This window comes from Phacochoerus africanus, chromosome 9 (assembly GCF_016906955.1).
Source record: "Phacochoerus africanus isolate WHEZ1 chromosome 9, ROS_Pafr_v1, whole genome shotgun sequence".
In the NCBI taxonomy this organism is placed as follows: Eukaryota; Metazoa; Chordata; class Mammalia; order Artiodactyla; family Suidae; genus Phacochoerus; species Phacochoerus africanus.
Window position 1 is genome coordinate 79,271,188 of NC_062552.1, and position 26,393 is coordinate 79,297,580.

At 44.2% G+C, this 26,393-nt stretch overlaps 1 protein-coding gene and 1 long non-coding RNA gene across 2 annotated transcripts; one reads left to right on the top strand and one right to left on the bottom strand.

The window, feature by feature from the left end:
* Nucleotides 1-6,841: 6,841 nt before the first annotated feature.
* LOC125135694 (uncharacterized) lies at nucleotides 6,842-14,809 on the top strand. Its single transcript, XR_007137031.1, has 3 exons — nucleotides 6,842-6,882; nucleotides 13,786-13,857; nucleotides 14,778-14,809. It is a non-coding gene; the product is annotated as an uncharacterized LOC125135694 (long non-coding RNA).
* An 8,980-nt stretch (nucleotides 14,810-23,789) lies between these two features.
* On the bottom strand, nucleotides 23,790-25,089 carry LOC125136044 (ribonuclease 7-like). Its single transcript, XM_047796639.1, has one exon. It carries the CDS (start codon nucleotides 24,999-25,001, stop codon nucleotides 24,531-24,533), a length of 471 nt encoding a protein of 156 aa, XP_047652595.1. The 5' UTR covers nucleotides 25,002-25,089; the 3' UTR covers nucleotides 23,790-24,530.
* Between the last annotated feature and the right edge of the window lie 1,304 nt (nucleotides 25,090-26,393).

Genomic DNA, 26,393 nt, shown 5'->3' on the forward strand with positions numbered 1-26,393 from the left:
AACTCCTGGGGGGAAAAGGAGTGGAGCTTTTTTTCCCCCCATTGGGAAAAAGGGAGTCATTGAAAGTTTTTGAGCTTATGGGGTGAGGGATTTTGGATTCGGGATCTGGGATCCAGTTATTCCTTTCTGGGAGTTTTAATCTGTGCTAAGTTAGAAAGGTTTATTTTGTTAAGTAAGGTAGTTTATAGTGGTTAAATGCTAGTTTCTCCAAGAATGCAAGTCCTTACCTAAGCGTGGATGTGTGTGTGGGTGTGGTTGGTGTGTGTGTCTCTACAAGGGAGTGTGTGTTGATGTGTTCATTTGGGGGAGATATGAAGTGGACAGATTATAATGGAGAGATTAGAGGCTGGGAATAGAGCAGGCTTAGAAGTTCTCTTGTGCATTCACAAACAGTTCTCACTATATTTCACCAACTTCAGATTCTTTGGAGTTTATTAAACTCCCATTTGACAGATGAAATTCTGACTCTTTTTTCAGGCTAGAGGTTGAATTGGATCTGTAGCCGTTGGCCTACACCACAGCCACAGCAACATCAGATCTGAGCCGTGTCTGTGACCTACACCACAGCTCACAGCAATGCTGGATCCTTAACCCACTGAGCAAGGAAAGCCAGGGATGGAACCTGCATCCTCATGGATGCTAGCCAGATTCGTTAACCACTGGCCACGACTCCGAAATTCTGGCTTATCAAAATTTAAAAACATGGAGTTTCCTGTCATGACTCAGTGGCAATGAACCAACTAGTATTCATGAGGATGAGGGTTTCATCCCTGGCCTTGCTCAGTGGGTTAAGGATCAGACGTTACCATAGGCTGTGGTGTAGTCTACAGACGTGGCTAGGGACCCACAGTGTTGCTGTGGCTGTAGTGTAGGCCGGCAGCTGCAGCTCTGATTGGACAACTAGCTTGGGAAGTTCCATATGCTGCGAGTGCAGCCCTAAAAAAAAAAAAAGAAAGAAAGAAAGAAAAAAGGCGGAAAAAAACAGAAATTTAAAAACTTGCTGTAAACTACACAGTGAGTGGAGAAGCCAGGATTTAAACCCAAGCTGTCTGACACCAGAGCCTTCATTCTCAACAACCATGTTATAGGGTTTCATTTAAGCTGTCAAGAGTCCATTAAAGAAGTGCTTTGAACACTACATCACCTTTTCCACCACCTACCCATCATGTTAAAAAGTGTTAACTTTATTTTCATAGTAGCCAGTGCTAAAAGAGTTTTAAAAGTGATAAATATGTCACTACAGGTCAGAAATTGAAACCATTTCCCCCTAGATTTGTTCTAGAATAAGTAACAGTTAAAATAATCCCCAGGAAACTTCCAATATGGTTCTCATGGAGAAATAGTGTAATATCAACATGAGAGATGGTGAAAGAAACATTTGTGTCTGTAATGTTTATTACCTGGCTTATGTGCACCAAGAGATGTAATAGCCATTCCATATAGGGTTGAAGCTTTAGACAGCTCACTAATTGTCGCCTTGGAAAGTAGCAGAGACTAGGGCTCTGCTGAGCTCCATGCCTCAAGGTAAGGACCACAAAGGGGAATTTGGGGTACAGGAAGGGACAGACTTGAGAAAACATGTTCTTGTTACTCATGCCTTCCAAGGAAAGTGGGGGACAAACCTGAGTTATTTTAATATTTATTTTTTAGGGCTGTACCTGTAGCATATGGAAGTTTCCAGACTAGGGGTCCAATCAGAGCTGTAGCTGCCAGCCTACACCACAGCAACAGCTGCCAGATCTGAGCAGCATCTGTGACCTAAGCTGCAGCTTGCAGCAACATGGGATCCCTAACCCACTGAGCAAGGCCAGGGATTGAACCTGCATCCATATGGATACTAGTTGGGTCCTTAACCTGCTAAGCCACCGCGAGAACTGCAAACCTTAGTTATTTTAGGATAAGAAATCTGTGTGTTTTATATACATATATTTTCTATTTTTAAAATTTCCCCTTAGTTTTGGTTTTATTAATATTCCTTTAAGCATTTACAGCTTGTCTTCTCTGAACTAGCTGTTACCAAAGCCCATACCACCACCATCTTGCCAGCACAGAATGCATTAGTGCATTAGTTTCCATACTGATCTACGTGCTCCACTCTGGCCACCTGAGAAGACATTCTCTGCACCCTTGCCAGAATAATCTAAAAACACCAATCACATCAACCCCTTCTAATGGACTCCCATTTGCATTGTGACTCCTTTACTCCTGTCTCTCCGGCCTCACCTCTTACCACTCCCCTAATGTGAGAAGCCACTAGTGATCCTCCAGCCATGGTGGCCATCTTCTAGTTTTCACACAGGCCTTGCTTATTCCCAATTTGAGGCCTTCTTACTCTCTTCCTTTTGCCTAGAGGCTTCACTTCACAGTTCTAGAGAGTGGCTCATCCTTCAGGTCTCAGCTAAAGTGCTGCATTCTTTTTTTTTTTTTTTTTTTTTTGTCTTTTTGCCATTTCTAGGGCCGCTCCCTCGGCATATGGAGGTTCCCAGGCTAGGGGTCGAATCGGAGCTGTAGCCACCGGCCTACGCCAGAGTCACAGGAATGCCTGCTATATCCTATATCACAGCTCACAGCAACGCCGGATCCTTAACCCACTGAGCAAGGGCAAGGATTGAACCCGCAACCTCATGGTTCCTAGTCAGATTCGTTAACCACTGAGCCATGACGGGAACTCCTAAAGTGCTACATTCTTGAATGCCTTCCCTGACCCAGCATGATTTAAAGTGGTCTTTTACCTGTTGTTCCTCCCAACAATGTATGCTTTTTGTTTTGTTTTCCTCACAAGGTTCATGTCTGTTTGATTATATATTCATTTCTTTGGTTACTACTTCCTTTCTCTCATAATAGGCCCACTTCTGCCACACACATTGTTTGAAAATAAGCTCCATGAAGTCAAGGACCTTGTCTGTTTGGTCGCTGTTGTATCCTAGATAGTGTCTAACTAGGTCACAGAAGATGTCACCAATCCAGGTGAAGACTGCAAGGAGAGCAGAAATCCCCATATAATAGAAATGGTGATGGGAACAAGTGAGAGGTAGAAATGAGGAGGGGATGGGAAGGTCAAGGTGTGGACTCCTCTGCTTAGTTTTCCTTTTTTCCTGGACTTAGCCCTCACAAGTTCTTTCTCTGTCAGTGGAAACTTGCAAGTGGAAAATACACAGCGCGGAATTAAAGGCAAACATAGGGGGCAGCTCCTATGGAAAACAATATGGAGGTTCTTCAAAAAATTAGAACTTCCATATGATCCAGCAGTTCCACTTCTGGGTATTTGTCCAAAGAAAATGAGAACAATAGTTCAAAAAGATATATGTATCTCCATGTTTATTGCAGTATTATTTACAATAAGCCAAGCTACAGAAACAGTTCATTGACAGATGAATGGACAAAGAAAATGTGGTGTGTATATATAATGAACTATTATTCAGCCATAAAGAGAATGAAATCTTAACTGTTTGCAGCAGCACAGGATGGATCTTGAGGGCATTATGCTAAGTGTATCAAGTCAGAGAAAGACAAATACCATGAGATCTCACTTATATGTGGTTTTTTTGGTTTTTTTTTTCCTTTTTAGGGCTGCACCAGTGGCATAGGGAATTTCCCAGGCTAGGGATTGAATCTGAGCTTTAGCTGAAGGCCTACTGAGCTGCATCTGTGGCAACGCTGGATCCTTAACCCACTGAGGCCAGAGATCGAACCTACATCCTCACAGACATTTGTCAGGTTCTTAACTTACTAAGCCACAATGGGAACTTCTGGATTTTTTTTTTTTTTTTAAGCTAATAGGTACAGAGAACAGATTGCTGGTTTCCTTGCCAGAGGCAGGGAGTGAAATGGGTGAAAAGTATCACAAGATACAAACTTCCAGGTATAAAATAAACAAGTCATGAGGATACAACATACAGCATGAAAACTATAGTTAATAATACTGTATTGATTATTTGAAAGTTGCCAATAGAGTAGAACTCCATAGGAACTCCTGAAAATACAGTTTTATGTTCTCTTTCTTTCATGTAGCATTGCCCACACACATTTCCATACGTGAATATAATTTTTGTATGTTTGTCTTCAGTTTAAGTGGTGACTTGATGCTTTAGTTAAAGCACTATCAGTAGTTGCCCCATCATTTGTTTAGTCACTCTCAATTTTGGGGAATTTGTATTATTTCTAAACTTTTTTGGTTACACAAAGAAAAGTGTAAACACATTGCCCAAAAGTACTCCTCCTCACTTTGAGTTATTTCTGTTTAGCATATTTTACCAAGTGGAATTATTGGATCAAACAGTAGGAGCCATTTTATAGCCCATGTTATTGTATGATGATGCACTTTTGGAGGGCTAGGGTCATAAAACACTGAAAATATTTAAAAAGTTGAACATGAAGAGGAATTGGATTTATTCTGAATGGTGGCTCAAAGTGATAGGGCATCAGTGGATTGCCTCAGTGACAGATATATAGATTAGGTTCTATATAGGAGAATTTTTGATATTTAGAGCTGCCAGAAAATGGCACAGACCATCTCCATAGGTTGTAAATACCCCCTCTCTGGAAATTTTAAAGTATAATGAGAGAGTTTTAAAATAAATTGTTTTATAATCTCTCCAGAGTTGTGATCTGTATGTTTTCCTTGCCCCATTCGTTTGCTCTTGAGAACAAACTTTGTTCAATTACATTTACTAAGACCTAAATGTGCCAGGTATATCTAGTGGCAGCTGGAGCTCTCATTGGCAGACTCCCAGCAGGGCCTCCAGGGGCAGGCAATCTGGGAATTACAGCAGCATGAAGTCATACCTCCATCCCCAACCCCAACCCCAACCCCCCAATCTTTAGAACTGCTAAGCAGGTGGGTACAAACTCTAGTTCCTTGACATCTTGTTTTCTGTGTTCATTTTCTACTTTCACTTCTCTGCCCATATTCCACCAGTTCTCATGACCTTTATTACAAAACGTTCAACACTCTATCCTATGCAATGGGATGCTCCAGAGCCAAACACAGCACCTAGGTGATCGATTCCAAGTACTTGTTATATTATCTTGTTTTTCATTTCTGCCAAAAGGTATTCGTACTTCATGTGGTCCCCAAAGAATCTGTAATTGGTGGAATATAGCACTCCTAATTCCACTAACATAACCTCTCCTCCCCACCATGAACATATGTGTGTTTACACACACACACACACACACACACACACACACACACACACACACTTCTAGGCAAGCAGCCTGATATATTGGAGGAACCAGTTGCTTAACAATCTGTTGTTTGTTGTTTTTTGTTTTTTTAAGCCACCTTACTTGGAAGTATGTAGGCTCAAAACTACAAGTTTGGCCAAGGAGGAAAAGTCCCTATTGAGTAATAGAGACTTGGCTACACAGTCTTTTGAGTTTTACTTTGACCTGAAGTATACTTTGCTGAATTCCTCTGTCACTAACACACTGTCCTCAGGGAATCCCTGCTCCCCTTTCTCAGTTCCTCCAGAGTGCAGTGGGAAACCTTCTTCAAGACAGCAAATAACCTCCCTGGAGAGGGCACAATGCAGAGGAAGGAGGAGGCTGAGGAGAGAGACATTCTGGGTTGAGATCCGGTGCTACCACTGCTAGCCTGGTGCTTGTAGCCTGAGACTCTTTCATCATCAGAGGCCACTCTCCCTTTTGAAGGCTCAGTAAAACCAGCAAACAGGGAACACCAGGAAACACTATCACCAAAGCTACTACGTGTTGTGTAGGTGAAAACAGTGCAGAAAATGGACTGGTCTTGCAATGTCAATGTAAATTTTTGAAATGGCTTCTTTATGCCCAGAAAAAAAATTTGGAGGGCTACTTTAGTTTTTTTAAAATTTATGTTCTTATGTTAAAGATGCAAATCAGAAGCTCAGTTCTTCCTTAGGCTTTTATGTTTAACTTACAAACAAGTATATTTTAATAATCACTTTAAATGGTTGTATTTGATGACTATTTGGTACCATTTATAAATGGTTAATAAGACTCCTTTAATATTAAAAAATATACCTTATAAATTTAACATATTCCATGTCCTTGCAAAGTAATTTGATCATCTGAGGTAACCAACAACACATGCCTGAATACCTAAAACAACTCTTAGAAATCTGATAATATTTGAAGATGGTGATTCAATTTCTAGGTTTTCTTAAATGTTCCAAAACTGGTTTTAAAAGAAAATTCTATTTCAAACCACACATGTAAATTAATTGCACATTTTAACAGAATCACAAGTTCAACTGGTTTCTATAACAGACTAAATGCTCTTAAATATTGCAAATATCTAAAATACCAAATATCTACAAATTCCTTAATAGAAACATATTAATGCTATGTATTTGATTCTCTTAAATATTTCTATACTTAATTAAAATCTTTTATAGATACTAAAACAAACTTACCCACCAGGAAATAACTATGTCATCCTAAATATCTGAGGAGTTCCCTCCTGAGTGACTTTTTGGAAACACATTCTCAGTGGCTCAGAGAGTATAACCAGCAGGGATTTTTGTCCCAAGCCTTTTGGGAAGCTCTTCTCAGGCCCCCAACTCTCCCACTGGGCCCTGTTTTATGGGTGATGTGGATGGGCCATGGCTCCTAGATTCAAGTTACACTCCATCTAATTCTTCAGCCTACACACGGAAGTCAGAAACTCCTACCCAGGTTGCTATACCACTTGTGTGGATATAATTAATCTGTTTAAGGATCCATTCTAGTCTGTATTCTTTCTATGCTGTTTTTGTTTTTGTCTTTTTAGGGTTGCACCCATGGCATATGGGTCGAATCAGAGCTGCAGCTGGCCTACACCACAGCTCACGGCAACGCTGGATCCTTAACCCAATGAGCGAGGCCAGGGATTGAACCTGCATCCTCATGGATATTAGTCAGGTTTGTTGACACTGAGCTACAATGGAAACTCCCTCTTTCCACACTCTTCCCATCTTCTGGAGCCACAGACTCTTACAGATATTGAGTGGTTTAATTTCTCTTGGTGTTGCCTGACTCTGGTCACAGATATAATATTATGTCAGAGACATGTATTGCCAATATTAACATTTAACAGAGAACAAACTTTAGGTTAGGATGAATGAAACCCTGGGGGATATTAGAGAAAAATGTTACAGGATCAATTGATTCCTTATACTCTTCTGTTGTTGTTTTATTGTGTTTTAAAGGAATGCTTTTTTTCCCCTCCTAAGCTAGTAAATCATTGATTTTACAACCACTTGATTTGTTTAGCCTCAAATCACAGCCCCTCCATAGCCATAATGTGTGTTGGACCCATGTTAGGAACCAAATGATATTTGGGAAAAAGAAAACCCAAGAACTTGTATGCCCTCTTTTTTTTTTTTTTTTTGTCTTTTGTCTTTTGTCTTTTTGTTGTTGTTGTTGCTATTTCTTGGGCCGCTCCCGCGGCATATGGAAGTTCCCAGGCTAGGGGTTGAATCGGAGCTGTAGCCACCGGCCTACCCCACAGCCACAGCAACGCGGGATCCGAGCCGCGTCTGCAACCTACACCACAGCTCATGGCAATGCCATATCCTTAACCCACTGAGCAAGGGCAGGGACCGAACCCGAAACCTCATGGTTCCTAGTCGGATTCGTCAACCACTGCGCCACGACGGGAACTCCCTGTATGCCCTCTTAAGGTGGTACCTGGAATAGATGGAGAATTATTGGAGCACAAGCAAGCTAAGAAGAATGAATAGACACAGGTGTCTCTTAGATTAGGACTTTGAATGATTGGCTGTGATGTTTCCCCTAATTAAGACTGAGAGGAGTTCACATCATGGCGCAGTGGTTAACTAACATGACTAGCATCCATGAGGACTCAGGTTCAATCCCTGGCCTCGCTCAGTGGGTTAAGGATCTGGTGTTGCTGTGAGCTGTGGTGCAGGTTGCAGATGCGGCTTGGATCCTGCGTTGCTGTGGCTGTGGTGTACAGCTCTAATTTGACCCCTAGCCTGGGAACCTCCATATGCCTAAAAAGACACACACACACACACACACACAAATAAGACCAAGAGATGGCAGGAAGAAGGGCAAGTTTGGCAGCCAAGCAGATCTGATCCTGGTTCTGAGTATTTTTGTTAAGATGTCTGCAGGACACTGAGTGGGCTAATAGCAGTAGGGAGGTGAATATATGTGCCTGGTACTTGGGAGACCAGGGTTGGAGAGATGCTTTGGGGAGAAGGTAAATGACAGTTGAAGCAATGCAACTGTATCAAGCCAGTGCAGCATGAGAAGAAAAGAAAGCTAAGAAAAGGACCCTGAGAAACACCATAATTTAAGGTGCAGACAGAGGAAGTGGAGCCTGCCCACGTCTCTGGGGAGAAGCCAGAGGGGAAAAAGGATGTTGTTTCCCTCTCATTTCTGACCATGCATTCCTTGGTTAGAAACACAGGGTGGGCAAGATAGTGATAGTGATGGGCAGAGCGTGGGATGGCAGGGCTGCCTCGATGCTGTGGGGGAAGCTATATTTAGGGTAGGATAGTGTGGGTGTGGTAGGTAACAGGAAACTCTACCTTGGATCTCTTTCTAGAAAGCAGAGAAGGGTCTGGGAGTTGGAATTTTGGGATTCTCTGCTCTTCCTGCCACTTCACATTTTACCAATCCTCCTTTCCTTAGTCTGTGCAGGAAAATATCTTTCTAAATATAAGAAGGGAGGTGTATGGGGGAGGCAGAGTCAGAAGAGGGAAGGAGAGTGGCTGCTTTATTGTTGAGGGTGTGCACTTGTATATGTGTGTTTGTGCTATGTGCACACATGCACATGTGTGAGTATGTGTCCCTCTGTGTGTGTGTGGGTGTATGGGCATGTATGTCATATGTTAACATTTAACTTATATGTGTATATTCTCCTCTGTATATCTGTCATGACAAGTATAGGAATTGAGAGGAGGCATTGAGAAAATTGAGAGGAAGCATTGAGAAAATTTATTCCAACTTGATACACTGATTTTATGATCATTGAATCTAATAATAAAAAATTTGGGGAGTTCCTGTCGTGGCGCAGTGGTTAATGAATCTGACTAGGAACCATGAGGTTGTGGGTTCGATCCCTGCCCTTGCTCAGTGGGTTAACGATCCGGCGTTGCCGTGAGCTGTGGTGTAGGTCGCAGACGTGGCTCCGATCCTGCGTTGCTGTGGCTCTGGCGTAGGCCAGCGGCTACAGCTCCGATTAGACCCCTAGCCTGGGAACCTCCGTATGCCACAGGAGAGGCCCAAGAAATGGCAGATGCATATAAAGTTGCTCCTTGGAGTTCCCATTGTGGCCCAGCAGGTTAAGAACCCAACTAGTATCCATGAGGATGCAGGTTCATTGCCACAAGCTGTGGCATAGGTTACAGATGTGATTTGGATCCTGCGTCCCTGTGGCTGTGGCATAGGTCGGCAGCTGTAGCTCTGATTGACTCCTAGCCCGGGAAGCACAGCCCTAAAAAGAAAGGCAAAAAAAAAAAAAAATGCTCCTTCAGCACAGCTCCTTCAAGATTCTTAGAAGGTCCTGTGCAGGGAAATCCACTTCAGAAGTCTGAAGTTCTGCTGTGGGCCATACCATTAAGGCATGAGGTTAGGTCATGAGCATAAACAAGGGGCTCTAGCATCGGGTCTGACTGGCATCCCGGGGCTCAGCCTTGCTCCCCTTCATGTGACATGGGGCCAAAAGGCGGTTCTCAAGGGGGCAGGAAGGCAGGAGGCACCAGGCTGCTCAAGGGTGCTACCCTCCCTTCTACCTAAGGACACGTGATGCTGAGGCTTCTTAGAGATAAGGAGGGGTTTCCAAACCTCCATAATTTCCCTGAAAAGTAACACACAAATCAGGAAAGCAGGTCTTTTATCAAAGCAAAATCAGACACATTCTTTTGCTCCAGTACAAGGAACTCAGCACAGATTCTCCTGCCCTCTTTCCTTTGCAACTCTGAGGCCTGGGCTGCATGTGCTGGGTTTCAAACCACTGAGCTGAGGTCATGTGTCCGGGCTTGGCACTGACTGGGTCCTTGGCCACCCGCTGCCCCAGCAGCTGGAGCAGCAGAAGCCAAGACCAGAATCCTGCTCTGGCTGGTGCCATCTCTCCCAAGGGGCATGATGACACAAAGGAAGTGGGAGGTGGGTGAGTATGTCACCATAGGGACACCCTGATAGCCTGTCTAAGAATTTCATACCTTAAGTCCATTATTGCCAGGCCCCTGCAGCCTCAGATATTTAAGAACACTACTGGCATTTTATTCTTTGGTCCCAGCAGATACTGCACATTCTTATGCCCCCAATAAATACTGATATTGTTTTTCCCTCACAAGAGTTTCATGAGGTAAGATTAATTTTTTATACATGAGCAAACTGAAACTCAGAAAAGTTAAGGAAATTGCCCATCATCACACAGATTGTCAAACGCAGGATTTTAATCAATGCTTCTCAAGCCCCTATTCTTTCCACAATCCTGTGTTTCTTGTTTGAAACTCTGAGAAGTCAGAACACAAAAGGAAACTAATCTTGGAAGAAGAGTTGGCAAAGGATCCATACCCTGCTCTCCCAGGCTAGCTCAGTCATTCCTGAAAGTGAGTATATATATATCTATTTGCTTTTTAGGGCCACACCCGTGGCATATGGAAGTTCCCAGGCTAAGTAGGGGTCCCAGGCTAAGTAGGCAGCTGCCGGCCTACACCATAGCCATACCAGATCTGAGCCTCATCTATGACCTACACCACAGCTGACAGCAATGCCAGATCCTTAACCCATTGAGTGAGGCCAGGGATTAAATCGGAGTCCTCATGGATACTAGTCAGGTTTGTTACCACTGAGCCACGACGGGAACTCCTCTGAAAGACAGTATTAAGGTGGTGCTGTCAGGCTAATTCGTCTCTGTTCTGTGGTCCAGTTTCACACCAAAGCTAGAAAAACCATCACTTTCACTGCTCCAGCCAGCAAAGCAGCATGATGTGTTGGGTTCTTTCCAAGGCTGATAGCCCTAGTGGAGAAAATCTTGGAATGATAGAGGGTCAGAGCAGAAAATTCTTTTGAGACCATTTCAATCAACTCTATTCTACAGATGAAAGAGCTAGAGGTCCTAAAAGAGCAAGTACCCTTCCCAAGGCCACCAAATGGGTGGCAGAGTAGGGGCTGGGTCTTCCTGACTCTCAAACCGTCCCTTTGGTCTAGTGCCAGGCTGAAAAGGGAAGGAGAAAGTGTTTGCCACAGAGGCAGGGCATATTGAATGTGTCTGTGATTTAAGTGTTACCTAACATCACCTTCAATAATTCTCTTCTAGGAAACTCCCTTTTGGCAAAGCTGGCTAAGGATCTGGCATTGCCACAGCTGTGGTGCAGGTCTCAGTTGCAGCGTAGGTTTGATTCCTGGCCCAGGAACCTCTACATGCCTCGGCTGTGGCAAAAAATAAAATAAAATAAAATAATCTTTTATAATCCTTCTGACATTTAGAAGAAAGTCAGAGCAAGAAATTTAGAACAAGAAAGTAAATTCTTTTCTTTTCTCCCCCCTTTCCTAGGAGACACCTCAGACCTCAGGCTGAGTTTTCAGCTGAGAGCTAGATCTGGATAGAATTTTTGAAGATTAGATGACTTTCATTCAATTTATTTTTACTTCTGTTTATTAGGTGACCCTGGTATTGTTTGAAATGTGATGTTAGTTTCATTTTCAAAGAAAGATTTGAACTAAGTGCATACATATATATTTAGTGAATTATAATACTGGCAGTATTGCAACAGTTGTCAAGGGAGGAAGCAAACAATTTTTTTTAAAAATTTTATTTATTTATTTATTTTTGTCTCTTTGCCTTCTCTAAGGGCTGCTTCCTGCGGGTCTAATCAGAGCTGTAGCCACTGGCCTATGCCATAGCCACAGCAACGCAGGATCTGAGCCGTGTCTGCAACCCACACCACAGCTCACGGCAACGCCAGATCCTTAACCCACTGAGCAAGGCCAGGGATCGAAGCCGCAACCTCATGGTTGCTAGTCGGATTTGTTAACCACTGCGCCACGATGGGAACTCCCGGAAACAAACAATTGAAGTGGGGCATCTTTCTTTGGCTACAGCCTCTCCAGCCTGTGCTGAGCCCTACCCAGCACATTAACCTCTGTGCAGTGTCACTACCTTTGAGATCAAATGCTCTTCAAAGCGGCAAAAATCACTTAGGCGCCTATGATCTGCATTGCCAGATGGGAAGCTTCTGAGATGTCTGCCCCTTTAGATCCAAGGTGGAGCCTGGCTTATCCACAGAGCTCACTCTTTTCATAGTGGGGATCTTTTCCTGAACTTCTCTCCATAAAACTAATAAAACATTGATTTTTGAACCCAGGAGAACATTGTCCAGCAAGCAGTTGACTTGGGCCTCAGAGAGCAAATATATATATATATATATTTATATATAAATACACACACACACACATATTTAATCCAGGAAGTCATTTCTCTTTTGCAGGCCCTCATCTAAGCCTTTTCCGTTGGGATGGAAGGATTACCATGCGATTATTCATTAACAGTTGCAGACCTAAGCCTCTGGGCTTTTTTTGTGAGAGGGTAGGGATAGCAACAGGAGCCCTGGGTTGGCATAAACATTTCATGCCGACAAAGATGACTGACCACAGACTTTGCAAGCTCTGAATCCAATTAAATTGCAAACATGCTTTTCCTCAAGTAGGTGCTGACCCTGCAGCTGGCCACCCCACTCAGGGAGGCCTGGGGAAGGGGTTCCTCCTATTGTATAGTTGACCCTAGTTATTTATCACAAGTCTTCCCAACTGCCACAGTCTCAGGGCTGTTTATCCATTAGGCACCAGAAGCCCAGTGTCTAGGATCTGGGAGGTTTTCAAGGGCCTACGATATTTGAGACTAGGAAAAAAACACATTGGCTCCAATATAGGAAAAGTCAAATATAAAATCAAATTTAAAATATTTACTTACCTGCTACCACAGTAACATAAAGTTGATGTCACTTATTTTGGAATTTGGCCCCCATAAGAAGTTTATTACATTGGGACATTATCTTAGGTTAGATTTTTCTCATTTTACAGGAATGCCCGACACCATGGTGGCAGAAGGGGAAGTGCCAATGCCAAAGTCCTTGGAATCAAATAATTTCAGAAGTAAAAGTTTTTTGTTTTTGTTTTTTGTCTTTTTTAAGGCCACACCCATGACATGTGGAGGTTCCCAGGCTAGGAGTCTAATTGGAGCTGCTGCTGCCGGCCTACGCCAGAGCCACAGCAATGCCAGGTGGAGCCGAGTCTGCAACCTGCACCACAGCTCATGGCAACCCGATAGGCAAGGCCAAGGATCGAACCCCCAACCTCATGGCTCTTAGTCAGATTCATTTCCGCTGCGCCACGACGGGAACTCCCAGAAGTAAAAGTTTTAAAATCATTTCAGATACATTTCTGCAAGAATGAAATTGAATGAGAAATGCATATATATTATATATTCAATGCAGTATGATGAGATGTTAAAATGGCTACTGTGGTGTGGGGGTATTAAATATTTTCCTTGACATTGCAGGGCCAGTTTCCTTGAGTGTATCATTTACTACTTTCCTAAAGTCAGCCAGGATAACACAAGATAGGTTACTTTAGGGCTGGGTTAGCACAGCAATAGGAGGAAAGGAATACTACTAACCACCATTTACTGGACATGTAATGTGTGCTTGGCACAGGGCTAGGTACTTTGTTAAGGATTATGGTCATCACTTAAAAGGTGCTTACTGTGTGCCAAGGCCTTGTGCTTTATATGCAATTCTATGTGCAAAACAATATCATGTGTTCCATGTTGTTATCTCCATTTTATAGAAAAGGAAACTAAGGCTTGGAGAGGTTAAAGTCACAGATGCAGTAAGTGGCAGACCCAGGATTGAAAATGAGGTAGGTCTGGTGCCAAAGTTATGTTGTTCCCTCTCTGCTTCACTGCTTTCCTGATAGTTACCTTATGGACTGACCGTCACCTTGTGACCAAATTCTGTTCTAATAGACTGGTCTCTTTTTCTCCTGGCTGTGTTTTGCTTTCTTCAAATTTAATACTGTTTTGTTTTGTTTTCTCTCTCCCCCAAGAGCCCTCCCTCAAATGTTACTCATCCTTCAGAGCTCAGCTTGATCCTACGAGCTTGCTCATGACCACATGCATGAACCTCCTGTACAATTCCACTTCAGGTGTATCCCTCCTGAAAATAACCTCCTTCAGCATTAACCCCTGGTACCACTCATTTGGGTGCCCAATCATGTACCACTTTTCTTGTTATTCAACTCTTACATGTGTATCTGGTCTCCTCAAATAGATAGTGGACTCATGGGACAGGCATCGGGTCCTTTTGTGCTTCTCTATCTCTAGAGTGCCAGGCATATGAATAACTCAGAGGGACACTTGGGAACTGTGTGTTGAATAGAATCATCACTCTGGTCCTCCCAGTCTCCTCATATTTGTAACCCAAAGAGTTTCAGTGAAGTAATTTCCAATAAGCCCCCCTAGTTCTAACAGTATGAAGTAAGAGGAAACATCTAAGTGTTAGCAGCTATTCTGGAATGTGAGGGGAGGCCCTGTAGGAAGACCCTGAAGGTAGCTCAAAAGAAGGGGAGTAGAGGAGTTCCCATTGTGGCTTAGTGGGTTAAGAACCTGACATCATGCCTGTGAGGATGTGGGTTCCATCCCAGCCTTGCTCAGTGGGTTAAGGATCCGGTGTTGCTGTAAACTGTGGTATAGGTTGCAGATGTGGCTTGGATCCGGTGTTGCTGTGGTATAGGTCTCAGCTGCAGCTCCATTTTGACTGCTGCACTTCTGTATGCTGCAGGTCCAGCCATCAAAAAGAAAGAAAGAAAGGAAGAAAGGAAGAAAGGAAGAAAGGAAGAAAGGAAGAAAGGAAGAAAGGAAGAAAGGAAGAAAGGAAGAAAGAAAGAAAGAAAGAAAGAAAGAAAGAAAGAAAGAAAGAAAGAAAGAAAGAAAGAAAGAAAGAAGAAAGAAAGAAAGAAAAAAGAAAAGAAAAGAAAAAGAAAAGAAAAGAAGAGAAAAAAGAATCAATGATCCTGTGGAGACCAGTGTTTTCAGGATAGACCTGGAGGCACAGGTGAGGGGACCAGAAAAGTCCCCCTGATATGCTGGCTTGAAATAGTCTTTGAACTAAAAGGACCACTTCCAGTACAGCTGTCAGGCTCCTCCCTGCAAGCAGCCTCCTGGAGGCAAGAGGCAGCCTCTTTAGGAAGAAGAGGGTTCTGGAAGAGCAGGGCTCTGTAGGGGCGGGGGGCCACTACAAATGACCAACACTGGCGAAGAGGAGAATGGGCTATACAATTTCTGATCCCCTGCTTGGGTCCTGTATGAGAATATCCAGAACTGGTTCAGGCTCCTCAGCAGAGGGCACTGGTGGGATCTGTTCATAGACGTTGTGTCCGAGGACAGGTTCAGCTATGAGTAACCAGCTGGAAGCTCCGCTGCTCTGATGAGTTACTTACGGGGTGTGAGAAGAGCTGGTGCTGACACCACTTTCTGTAGGTGCCAACACTGACGGACTGGGGTGCTGACACCTTGGAATAAAATTCACCAAGAGACAAGCTGAATGAAGGTATAACATTAGCTTCAGGAAGCAGGTGGCTGCAGAGAGTATTTTTCTCTGGGCACAGCATAGAAGATGTTCTGCTGACTTTCGGCCAAACAGCTCATACATCCATGAGGACCATCTGGGGCCAGGACAGGTGACTGGAAGCAGCACTTACTCCCAACCATGGATGCCCTGCCGCCCAGACATTGGATGAGCTCTGCTGTGAAACACTACTGCGATGCGAACTCAAAAAAGAAGACTGAGATTGTGAATATTCAGCTCTTCAATTACTTTGTGAGTATATATAAAGATATCCCCAGGAGAGAGAAAAGAGGGAAAAGAGAAAAATTCAAATAGAATGAAAGTCCAGGAAGCTGGGTAGAGACAAGCTCAGGCTGGCAAAGCCCAGAGGAAAGCAAGAAGGATGAGCAGCCTGCAGGGCAGCATCCTGCTCCAGAGCAGCTCTGGAAGACAGCAGGACTACCTTGTCCCTGCTTCTCTGAACAACCTCCTTGGTCTGCTCGCTGGGACCTGGGGTCTTGGCAGCGAGTCCACAGCCAGGCCAGAGGAGTTGGGTTAGTCTCAGATGAAGGCAGGAGCCTGGCCAGAAGCTTCCACAGGGAACCTCTCTAAGAGGGATTCTCCTTCAAGAAGGGTCCCTGGCTCTGAAGACCTGTGGCCATGAGATATCCTGGGTCCTGATTTCTAAACTCTGAGTCTCAGAACACTATCGCAGGAAACTTGGCTGCTGCACTCCTTCCAGGAAGCCTTCTCCTTCTTCTTTTTTCTTCTTCTCTTTTTTAGGCCCGTGCCGGGATGTTCCCACAATAGGGGTCGAATTGGAGCTGAAGCTGCCCACGACAGCCACAGCAATGCCAGATCCAAGCAGTGTCTTCAACCTACACCACTGCTCACAGCAATGCCGGATCCTGAACCCACTGGGTGGGGCCAGGGATCAAACCTGCATCCTCATGGTTACTATTCAGGTTTGTAACCTGCTCTGAGCCACAATGGGACCTCCCTGGGAAGCCTCCTTCTGTTCCCAGCAGCTGACCCTGCCTCTTTCCAGGTCTGTTTTTCTTTACTGTGTAGTTCTTTGGGACCTTCTTGGGGAGCACAGAGCCACCACGATCTTGCCTCTGTGGGTGGACTGCCTCCCTTTGATCCTGACTATAGGATCCATCCTCAAGAAGGGGAGGACGTAGGCTTCAGCCCAGCCAGAGTGGAGGCATGTGGCTCCCCTCACATGGTTTTGCGGCTTTCAACTTTCTTCAAGTCTGTGTTCAGCGTTCGGATCCTCCAGGGAGGATGGCATCAATGATAAAAACAATCAGATGGGAGTTCCTGTTGTCCCTCAGCGGCTTAGGAACTGGATATTATCTCCCTAAGGATGTGGGTTCGATCCCTGGCCTTGCTCAGTGGGTTAAGGATCTGGCATTGCCGTGAGCTGTGGTGTAGGTTGCAGACGCAGCTCGGATCCCGAGTTGCAGTGGCTCTGGCAGCTGCAGCTCCAATTAGACCCCTAGCCTAGGAACCTCCATGTGCCACAGGAGAGGCCCAAGAAATGGCACAAAAAAAAAAAAAATACAACCTTGAGTAGAAGTATATTGGTCTGGAGTTCCCATCGTGGCTCAGCGGAAATTAATCCGATTAGGAACCATGAGGTTGTGGGTTCGATACCTGGCCTTGCTCAGTGGGTTAAGGATCTGGCGTTGCTGTGAGCTGTGGTGTAGGTCGCAGACTCGGCTCAGATCCTGGGTTGCTGTGACATGCTTGACTAGTTTACCATCAAGTTCCTAGTCGCATTCGTTAACCACTGAGCCACGATGGGAACTCCACTTCTACTCTAGGTTGAATACAGATATGTGCAAAGTGTACACAAAACCACAAGATACATGTCTTCTTTCCCAGTTTTACCAAAACTATTTTAGGGGGGAAAGGAAGTAATTTAAAGCATTGTTTTTACATAAAATAAAACTATGATAGAGTATATTGAAAAATTCAAATAAATTACCTTTTTTTTTTTTTTTTGGCTGAGCCTGTGGCTTGTGAAATTCCCATGCCAGGAATCAAACCCACACCACATCCTTAACTCCTAACCCACTGTACCTCAAGAGAACTCCCAAGTAAATTTCTTATAAAAATAATTTAAAATGTTTCTGCTTTGAAATAATTTCAAATATATACGTTTCAGAAATAGTATAAAGAGCTCCTCCACATACTTCACCTAGATTCCCTAATTATTAACATTTTTGAAATATTTAAGAATAAGTTACAGACATACTGCTTCATTCCTCCTTCATACAAAAACAACTGTGTCCTAATTACAAGTACCCTTGCCTACATAACCACAGCACAGCCATCCAAATCAGTAAATTAATATTGATCCATTATTATCACAAATGAAATTTTAAGATAACATATAAAGCATCTATGCACTTGGCTATTTTATAAATATTAGTTAAGTGAAAGAAAGAGGCTTCAGAGAAAGGTCATGCCTGCTGGGCACAACTTTGGATCTTTTAACCAATTCTCCTCTGCCATGACTAGCACTTCAGGGAAAAGCCTGAGAAATGCTGTTCTACAGGCTCTAGCTGACCATGAAAACCCAGCCCTGGATGTGCCAACTTTGAGGGTAAAGAATGATGACCCTTACCAAAGATAAAATATTTCAGATGTTTCAGGCCCATCTGGAGGTCCACTAAATGGGATCTGTGCAATATTTTCACCCTGGCCCCAAACAGCAGATGGGAAGTGAAAATCTTTGCTTGCTGTGTGTCCTTATTTATGTTTCCAAGAGCCAATGGCATGGCCCAGGGATATGGTTGACTAGTTTACCATCAAGTTCTTGGGTGCTGTTCTTTTTCCCCATCTCACTGATACAATGTGAGCATTCAGGTAAAGGGGATGTGGTCCGCACTGAAAGGCAGAAATGTAAACATGTCAGGATCATGGGCACTGAACACTCTTTTGGATGAACATGCTTTTGTTTCAGTCTTGGGAATCTGCCCATTTGCAGATTGATTTGCCAGCCATCTACAGTGAGTTTGACCTTGGAGGATGTCTGGGATCTATTCGGGACCATTAACTAGAATGCTGCTTTGTCAACATCACCTGACTGGTTCAAGAAACCTGAATTTTTGCTTAAACTAGCCATGTGATCTTGGGTCCCCTGGGTCCTATTTCTCTCATTTGTAAAATGCAGAGAGCAGGACTAGATGATCTCTGAGGTCACTGGATGTAATTGCTTGTAACATGATTTTATGAATTCTACTGAAAGAGCCTAAAACTATGCAGGTGGGAAGTTCTGTCTTGTGTAAATGCCATGGCCCAAGCAGGAATTTGAACTGATTCACACTAGGTCAGTTGATGGTTTTATGTTTTTGTTTTTATTGAAGAATAGTTGACTTACAATATTGTGTTAGTTTCAGGTGTACAATTTATGTTTTAAATGTGTAACTTCAACTAAGCTTCTATGTGAAGCCACAGAAAGTAACAATTGTAATGTTTTCCCATGGTAACCAATCCATTGGAAAACAGTGGAGGACCATTGGTGATGGTTTTGGTTAATGGAAGACAAACTAGGAAATGGAGTTGAATCAGAGGGTGGGAGAAGTATAAGAGGTCTTCCATGAGGAGGTGAGGGGACAGGAAGTTTACCCAAGGACTTGTCTAAATGTCTCAGGAGGGGAGGTTGGAAATGTCATGAGAGCCCTCTCTCCATCAACTGCTGTGATAATTGAACCCTTTGGAGAGGAGCTAGTAAGGAGGACACTTTCACATTTTAGCGGCCCTAGATCCTCTGCCTTCTCTTCATGTCTTTGGATTCATGGAGGGTAGAGATGATTTTTTTTTTTTTAAGCAAAACACTTAAGTAGTCTTAACAGAAATACTCAATAGCCTTTTTTTTTTTTTTTTTTGGCTCTAACTGAATGCATTGCCCCCACCCCAGCCCACTCCAAATGACTTTACCTAGAGGAATTAATGCATACTGTTCTTTTCGTCTGACCTTGAACTTTACCTGATTTACTCTTAGCCAGGAAATTTTCTTTGGCAAGGGAAGGCTGAGGAGTCTGGCCTCCTTTGTTTAAACCCTTTGTTCTTCCATCATGGAAACTAGGCAGCTCACTAGGCCAGTTCTATCCATCACAAATTGGCCACTCGACATTTGACATCACAGTAATAAATATAAATGATTGCATCTCTCAAGCTTTTCCTACACGCCAGCCATGGTACTAAGTGCTTTACATATGTTGTCACACTTAATCTACATAATACTCAATGAAATAGGTGACCTTTATATAGATGAGGAAATTCCAATCTCTCTAAGTCAAGAGGATTTTCCATCATGATATGTATTTCCATGATGGGCAGATAGCCTTTCTTACCTCCCCTCTTGTGAACTATGGACTTCCTAGAAGGCCTCATTAGCAATGTTTTCTTATGCCCTCGTGGCCTCAAGGATGCTCCCAAACTAACTGGCTCTGGAGTCCTGCACAGCAAAACATTCTGGTAAGAGCTGTGACTGCTCTCTCTACCCCTCTATGGTGGAATGAGGGTAGGAGGAGGACTTAAAATTAGGATCTGAAGACTTCAGAGCCCTTTTGGAGGCCCAGTTGTACAGGAGCATAGGATAAATGTGATGAAATGGGCCAAGGTTCTTAAAGAGAAGGCTCCCTGGATGTTGTTGCCATTGGTATGTTTTCTGCTGCTATAGCTCTAGGGTCATCCCCTAGAACCATAGACACTACAAAAAGGGCCATTTGATTCAATGGGAGGAAAAGGGTCCTAGCCTAAAGGGCATTTCTTCATCTTACACCCTGCCCTTGAGATAAGGACCCTTTTGGAGTTCTCTTGTGGTAAAGTGAGTTAAGCATTTGACATTGTCACTGCAGCGGCTCAAGTTGCTGCTGTGGTGCGGGTTGGATCCCTGGCCTGGGGTCTTCCACATGCCATGGGAACAGCCAAGAGTTAAAAAAAGATTAGGACCCTTCTCTTCACATTGACTCAGCTGGCCCTCTTCATAGTGTCTATGGGTCATTTTCTTCAGAGCATGGAGACTCTGGGGACATGAACTAGGGTCATGTAGAGGTTTCCTACCTAGTCTATCGCAGTTAGTCTCACTCCTAGGAAAGCAAGCTCACACTAGCTCCAGTTCTTGGGTTACTTTCCCTACTGAACTCCAATTCTGCTCCTTAGGTCCAGGTTGAAACAATTTTCTTTTCTTTTCTTTTTTTTTATTATAGTTGATTTACAATGTTCCATCAATTTCTGCTGTACAGCAAAGTGACCCAATTATACATATATACTTTTCTTTTTCACATTATCCTCCATCATGCCCCAACACAAATGATTAATATAGTTCCCTATGTAAAACGATTTTCTTTAGAGCCATCTACATAAGGCAGGGCCACATGCCCCTGGACACCCTCCTCCCCTCTCCAAACTGCCATCCGCCAACAACAGAAATCTCATAACTAAATCAGTCTTCTTTTCCCCATTTTTCAGCCTTCAGGTAGGAATGCATCAAGATGCAGACAGCCTTGGTAATTGGTCCAAACCTGTTATTTGTTTTGGACTTCAACTTTAGCCTTTGAAAGGCTGACCAGCCAAATGCTTGTTTCAACATAATTTTTGGCATTCCTGAACTTGGCTGTGATCATGATCATGTGAAGGAATGGGTGACTGTCAAATCAGTAAAACATCAGTATAAAAACAAGGCAGCTTGTTTGGGTTCATAGCTAATATTGGAATAATCACTTTCAAATATTGATGGGTACTTTGAATATAACCAGAAGTGAAATTTTCTTTATGAACTTTAAAAATGTTGAGATTCTATCAGTTAATGGAAATATACATGCCCATTTATTATTTAAAGGAAAATGTTGTAATAATGAATGGTTGTGAAAGTTTATATTATATGAAAAAATTGAGAATTTTCACATAGTTTAAAAATAGGAAAACTAGTTGAATAAATAATAATTGAAGTTATATAAATAACAGAACAGCATGAATTAATTGGACAACTTTAGAAATTTTTTGGCTGTGCCTGAGGCATGTAGAAGTTCCCAGGCCAGGAACTGAATCCCAGCTGAAGCAGTGATCTGAGCCATAGCAGTGACAACACTGGGTCCTTAACCTGTTGAGCCACCAGGGAACTCCATTGAGCCCAAAGTATTTACAGTAATTTAATAAATAATATGAATACTATTTATTTACCTTTTTTTGTTATTTTAAAATTTTATTTATTTGTTTGTTTTAGATCCACTCCTGTGGCATGTGGAAGTTCCCAGACTAGGGATTGAATTGGGACTGCAGCTGCCAGTCTATGCCACAGTCACAGCAATGCAGAATATGAGTTGTGTCTGAGACCTACACCGTAGCTCATGGCAGCTCGAGATCCTTAACCCACTGAGCAGGGCCAGGGAACCCGCATCCTCATGGATACTAGTTGGATTTGTTACTGCTGAGTCACAACAGGAACTCCCAGAAGGATTTTTAAATTGAAGTATAACTTGCATACAGTAAAGTGAATATATCTTAAGGGTATAGTTCTAGATCTATCCAGATCAAGAATAGAACATTTCCAGCTTACCTCCTATACCTTCCCAGTTAGTACTCCCCAAGGCCATCTATTACCATAGATTACTCTAGAATTTTGTTTAATTTTTTTCAGTTATTTAATACTATTTAGATCATGAGTCTTTCAAGAAAAAGTCACATTTGGAAATTCTTCTTATTTTGAGAGGATGCATTAAAGGCATAATTTTAGCCACTTTAAATTTTGTGAGGATGTTTCTAAGACCATAATATCCATAAGAAAAATCATCAATAAAGAATATAAAAAGAGTTGTGAAAAAAGTATACAGTGAAAAGAAAAATCAGCTACCCATAAGTATCCTGGTTTTTTATGTACCTCAGTTGAAAACCATCTATTTAGGATGATAAATGTGTAGTAAAGGGACCACAGGATATATAGATTTTCCATTCAGTCACTTGGCATTTGGTCAGAAAGTATATTTATTGTCCCTCTACTTTCAAGACTCATCAACATACTGGCCCCACATTCTGCTCGAATTGTTCAATGTTCTGCTCCCCTTCCTTTTCATCATCCCTTCCCTACCTCTCTTCTTACCATCTCAAACCATCCAGCCTACCTAGCAGGACTCTGCCTGAAGACTTATACTCTAACCTGCTCATAAACTCACTCCAGCAGAAGGAAGCCCTCAAGGAGAACTGAGTGGGGTGTTGGCCTTGGTCTATGTTTATCAAGGCAATCTATAGCTGGATAGGGCTGTTGCTAGCCATCATTATTGAATGTCTACCAGTGCCTGGGGCTGACAAAGGCTTCATAGATGTCATTTCTAAATCTTCCTGCAATCCTGTTGGGTAGGTCATATCACTACCATACGTGGAAACATAGTAGCAAAAATGTTCGGCAGTTTTCAGGAGGTCCAGTAACCGGAAAGGAGGGAGCCATGATTTACACCAAATTTTATCTGGTTCCAAAGCTTACTGCGACTCTGGTAAGGAATAGAGGAACACTGGAGGGTCGGGGATGCGGGGATGGGTAGTAGACCCCTGCATCTGGGAAAGGAAGGTCTGACAAAGTAGTATTTCGGTGCTGAAGTAGGGTGGGCGTGGGGCAGGCATGGGCGTGGTACAGTTTGTCTAGGACTGAGATTAAGGAAGAGAGAAGGGACTGGTGTGTCAGGGCTGCAGGCAATGCCAGGCAGAGGGCTAGGGGGTGAGGCTCTTAGGATGGAGCCACCCCAAAGCCACAGCTTCTCCAGCTCTGCTCACCAGGGAGGGAGAAGTGGTTTCTGCAGCCCAGGGGGACTGAGAGATGGCATCTCCACATCTCAACCCCTCCGGCCTGGGCGGACTGCCAGAGCGGAGAGCCAGGGAAGCACCGAGGCAGGAGAGATCATTATCGAAAGGAAGGAAGCTCTGGCAGCTCCCACCAGCTTGTTTGTGACAAGCAGGCACTGAGCCACGGAAGTCCCTTGAGGTCAAGGGAAATGTGATCCTGGAGCAGGGGGATAAAGCTGGGACACTCCCCTGACACCAGGCCTTCAGTCCTAGACCGTCAAGCCAGAGTCAAGTCTGGGGCCCAGGGTGGGGGAGCAGTGGGCTAGTGAAGGAGGAGGGCCGAGAGGCGGGGGTCGGGGGGTGGGGAGTGAATTAAGATCCCCGGGGCACCTCATAAATAGTCCCTTGGCTGCAGAGCCAATGGCCTTTCCCGCAGCCAACACAGGGTAACCGGCTCTTCAGAGCTCTCGGTACATTTCTTCACGGATGAACTCTTACCTAGTTTCCCTCTGGCCCCTGCAGAAGTCTCCCCCTTTTTTGCCCAGCAGTAAAGAAAGTATTTAGAGGCAGGAGACCTGGTTTCAAGTCCAGGTTCTGCTACTAACAACTTGACAAGCTTTTTAATTAATCAATCTTTCTGAAGTCTCAACGTCCTCATCTGCGAAGAAGGCAAGGGATCCCTGTCAAGTCTATGTCTCAAAGGACACAGCGGGAAAGGTGTGAAATGCTGTGTCAATATGAAGAGGTGACTCTTGGCCGTCTTTCCTTCTGGTTGCCTCTCTGTACTCGGGCCACTTCACGACCACATCACAGCTGGGAAAGGGGCCTGGTTTAGGGACAGCCATAACTCTTTCCATAAATCCCACACACTCCTTTTCCATTTCTTTCCTTTTCTTGTCATGGTGCCATGAGAAGAGGGGGCAGGGGAGAGATGTGTGAGGCACAGACCAAGGAACCCACGCCCCTAAGCTTCCTGGGGGTAAGCTCCTGGGAAAACAGCAACAAAGAGTTGAAACACCATCTCTTCTGGAGTTTAGACGACTAAGGTATCAGCCTCAACCCTCCACACCCCTCAGAGGAGCCTGAGCTAAGAAGGGCCCCAAGAGATGTCAGAAGGGAACCTTCTGGGCATAAGAGTGATCCAGAGTCCTGGAGAGGGAATTAAGGCATGGCCCAAGCACGAAGAAGGCTAGAAACCTAAAGGACTTTGTCCAAGTGGACAGGAACCAGCTGGAGTTTCCCAGAGTCCTCCTTCTGGGGAGGTTCACAGGCTACAATATAAGGAGCAACCAGTTGCTTTTCTTTGTACCTGCAGTCTGGGTACCTCCCCGAGGTAAGCATACACGTGGTCAGGGATACAGGCTTCTGGCTCTGATGGCAGTTTTCATGGCCATTCTTGCAGGCTATGATGGAGGTCTGACAAGTGGTGGCCACGCTGGAGAAGGATTCATGCAGGAAGGTGTTGAGGGCTTTGCATCGTTTTGAGTACTTGTTGATGGCACCCATCGCAGTGTTGCATCCCTGAGGTCTGGGCTGCACGTGCTGGGTTTCAAACCACTGAGCTGAAGTCATGTGTCTGGGCTTGGCACTGACTGGGTCCTTGGCCACCCACTGCCCCAGCAGCAGGAGCAGCAGCAGAGGGCAGAATCCTGCTCTGGCTGGTGCCATCTCTCCTAGGGGGAACCGTCAGAACAGAGGGCTGGGGTCTCTGGGGACAGAGAGCAGGAAGGGGGAAATTAGCCTGCCTAAGTCTGCTCCTTCTAGCTAATCACCAGTCTCCCTCCTCTACGGTCTTCTTCATCCCTCACCCTATGTCTTGTCCCTTCCTTTCCCTCTGTGTGCCCACAAATGCTATGGGCTACCACCAACCGTATGGCCCCACCGCGCTCATCTTGTAACCTCATCCTCCTTCATTCTGTCCCTCTTGCCTCCCACGCCTTGTTCCATCTCCTCTCCCTCAAATCCTATCCCTTTGTGTCCCTATGCTCCTATCCCTTTCGCTGTGTCTCGTCCCCTCCATGACTTCATCACCCTTTTGTCCATATCCCCACCTTATGCCTCCATCCCCCAGGATCTCTCTCTTCTCTCCCCATGTGTGTCCTCATCCCCTTGACATTGCGTCCCTCCCTTGTCCATGTTGTCACCCACCTGAGTGTCCTCTTATCTGCCAGAACGCATCCCTTCTCTTTCCTCTCTACTCACCCACATGCCATTGTGCCTCACCTGCTCACTGAGTCCTCCTGCTGTGGCTCCTGCTCCTTGGGACACACCTGCTCACCACTGGGCCTTGGATTTATGAGGGCCTCTTCTCAACAACTAACTTCTTATGAGTTTGCCTGGCCTGTGTTGCTTCTGTTTGGGAGCAGGCTGGGGAACAGCCTGGATTAGGAAATGAATCAGGGTCATGCCTCTCGACTTACATGTTCCAAATAAGTGGATACCTATGGAGCTAGGACACCTGCCTAAACATCTTCAGCAATGAGGAAGCATTAATCCTCCCACTCAAAGACTAGCTCTGGCCCCTAGCCACATGGTTTTAATGACTCTAATAAAGCACCTAACCCACATATAAACCCAAAATGAATTTCAGGGGGAGTTGTCATTTATTATCTCTTAGATACACCTCTAGTTCTGATTCTGGGAAGAGCCAATCACTGTGGTGGTAAGGACTGCTTTTTTCTGGCCTGAGCTATAGCAGGAATAACCTAGAAAGTTACTTTGTATGGCTTCTTGTTATCAGGACTTACTGCTCATTTCTTGAAGGAGCTGGAGGAAACAAGGAAGTGGACGAGTCATCACAGTCATGATTCATAACTCAGCTATTTCATAATGATCCCTCTGGGTTCCTGTAGTTCCAGGGGACAAGCAAGGTCACCTGGCTTTACCTGGAGATGACACCCAGCACCTCTCATCCTTCACTCTTTCCTTTACTAAGAGTAAGGATGGCTGGTGGCGCAGCAGCTTAAGGATCTGGCATTGTCACTGCTGTGGCATGGGTTCATCCCTGGCCCGGGAACTTCAACATGCCATGGATGTGGCCAAAAAATTGTAATGCTTGAC

What these genes read in the sequence shown, in the direction of transcription:
- LOC125136044 (XM_047796639.1), bottom strand. Translation starts at nt 25,001, where the DNA reads ATGGCACCAGCCAGAGCAGGATTCTGCCCTCTGCTGCTGCTCCTGCTG.